A 2,090-nucleotide genomic window follows, 5' to 3' on the forward strand; every position below is an offset into this window, starting at 1 on the left:
CATATGTTTATATACATATACCTACGTTTATATATATACCTATGATTATATATACATATGTATGTTTCTTTATATACGTATGTTTATATATGTATGTTTGTTCATGTGATGATTCTCTCGTATGACCTTCAATTAGAGTAGGCCCTGGGTTACGGAAAGGTTTCTAAATACACTCACATACGTATAAAATACAGATACCAGATAGCTGCATGAGCAGATAGATTTTTTGTACCTCGTATCGCCTCGAGGCAGTGGCTCTATCTTCCTTTGCCCACCGTTTTACGTGATGCCTTCCCCTTCAGTAAACACACAGCTCAACACTGACCGCCCTAAACCCTAAACCCTAAACCCTGGCCCTTCATGCGGTCATGTGTGTCATCCGTCCCTGCAGAGAGTGGTTCTTCTTGCTATCGCATGAGATGCTCAATCCAAACTACTGTCTCTTCGAATACGCCAACGAAAACCACACCACGCTCAAGATCAACTCAAACTCCAGCATCAACCCAGAGCATCTGTCGGTAGGTGGCAGCACCACCACTGGCCCATATGTCGGTGGGATGTGTGCGGATGGTTACGTGCATATGTGTGTGTACTACCACAAGCTCTTAGTAGGTTACATGTATATGAGTATTTTTTATGTATATAGATCTTTTATATATACGTAAAATTTGTACACATGTATACATGCATACAGGCATAAGTAGTATACGTGTGCGTGGATATACAAGTTGGAATGCCTCGTGATCTCCTCCAACTCCAAATCAACCTTGAACATCTGTACACCATATAACCTCTGACAGCACGCTCTATGTTTGCCTTCTTATACCTACACCTTTTATCACCACCGCCACAGTACTTCTACTTTCTACACCTCATCGGACTGCTATAAAACCTCATCGGACTGCTATAAAACCTCATCGGACTGCTATGTTTGCATTCCAATTCCCAAATATCTTATGCCTACCGCCACAGTACTTCCACCCCTACACCTCATCGGTCTGCTAAGTTTGCCTTCGCATGCCTACCCCTCTTATCCCTACCTCCACAGTACTTCCACTTCATCGGGCGGGTAGTGGGTATGGCGGTGTTCCATGGCAAGTTCATAGACTGTGGGTTCACGCTACCGTTTTATAAGAAAATGCTCCGCAAACCACTGACACTCCAAGACATGGAAGCGGTGGACCCAGAATACTACCAGAGCCTCACCTGGCTATTGTGAGTGTGGGTGTTTGTGTTGATTTGAGGCGATATTGTATACGTGCGGGTGTGTGTGTTGTTGAGTGGGTGTGTTGTTGGGGGTGTGTGTTGTTGAGTGTGTGTGTGTCGTTGAGTGTGTGTGTGCAGGCGTACTTTAAGCTCCTCCTCCAGCGCTTCATATCGTGTTTTCCATGTACTTGTTTAATCTACCACTAGTCATAAATTGCCTTTAATTTCTATTTAATCTACTCTTAGTCGTAAACGTGACTTTAGATGCTATTTGATCTACTATTAGTCGTAAACATGGTTTTAGTTGCTTGTATATCCATATAGTAAATTGCATATAGACATTCCCGTGTTTTCAGTTGATTACGTGCGCCAGAATAAGCACTCACCCCAACTGCCAAAAAAAAAAGTAGCACAGGTATCTATATACCTCTCTGTGTGTATCTAAGCGTCTCTGTATGCACACCTGTCAAGTATATATGCGCAACTACTTTTGCTAAAACGGTTGTGATCATAGCAGCCGATCACTGATATTAATATATACGCACACAACAGGACATCGATGTGACCACAATACACTCATTTGGAGTGTACTCGTTCATATGCCAATACACTCATTTAGAGTGTACTTATTCATATATCTCTCTCACTTTCTTAAAACCTTTGACACTCTCGTGCGTATGCCCACCCCCACACCACACACAGAGAGCATGATATCGATGAGTTGTACTTAGGAATGACATTCGCAGTCAACTACGACGCCTTTGGAGAACGACGCACGCACGATCTCAAGGTTGGGAGGACTGTGTGTACTCACTATTGATATATATATATATACTTATATATATATATATATATATATATATATATATATATATATATATATA

General features: G+C 41.8%; 1 protein-coding gene across 1 annotated transcript in view; it reads left to right on the forward strand.

Moving 5' to 3' along the window:
• The first annotated feature begins 403 nt into the window (after window positions 1–403).
• SARC_00151 (hypothetical protein) overlaps window positions 404–2,090 on the forward strand; it is a 5,115-nt gene continuing 3,428 nt past the window's right edge. Inside the window, exons 1-3 of the mRNA XM_014306144.1 lie at window positions 404–518; window positions 1,049–1,215; window positions 1,909–2,008. Of these exons, the coding sequence (XP_014161619.1) occupies window positions 420–518; window positions 1,049–1,215; window positions 1,909–2,008 (366 nt within the window). The 5' untranslated portion in view covers window positions 404–419. The remainder of the gene's footprint in view (window positions 519–1,048; window positions 1,216–1,908; window positions 2,009–2,090) is intronic.

Source organism: Sphaeroforma arctica (genome assembly GCF_001186125.1).
Source record: "Sphaeroforma arctica JP610 unplaced genomic scaffold supercont1.4, whole genome shotgun sequence".
NCBI classification, from domain to species: Eukaryota; class Ichthyosporea; order Ichthyophonida; genus Sphaeroforma; species Sphaeroforma arctica.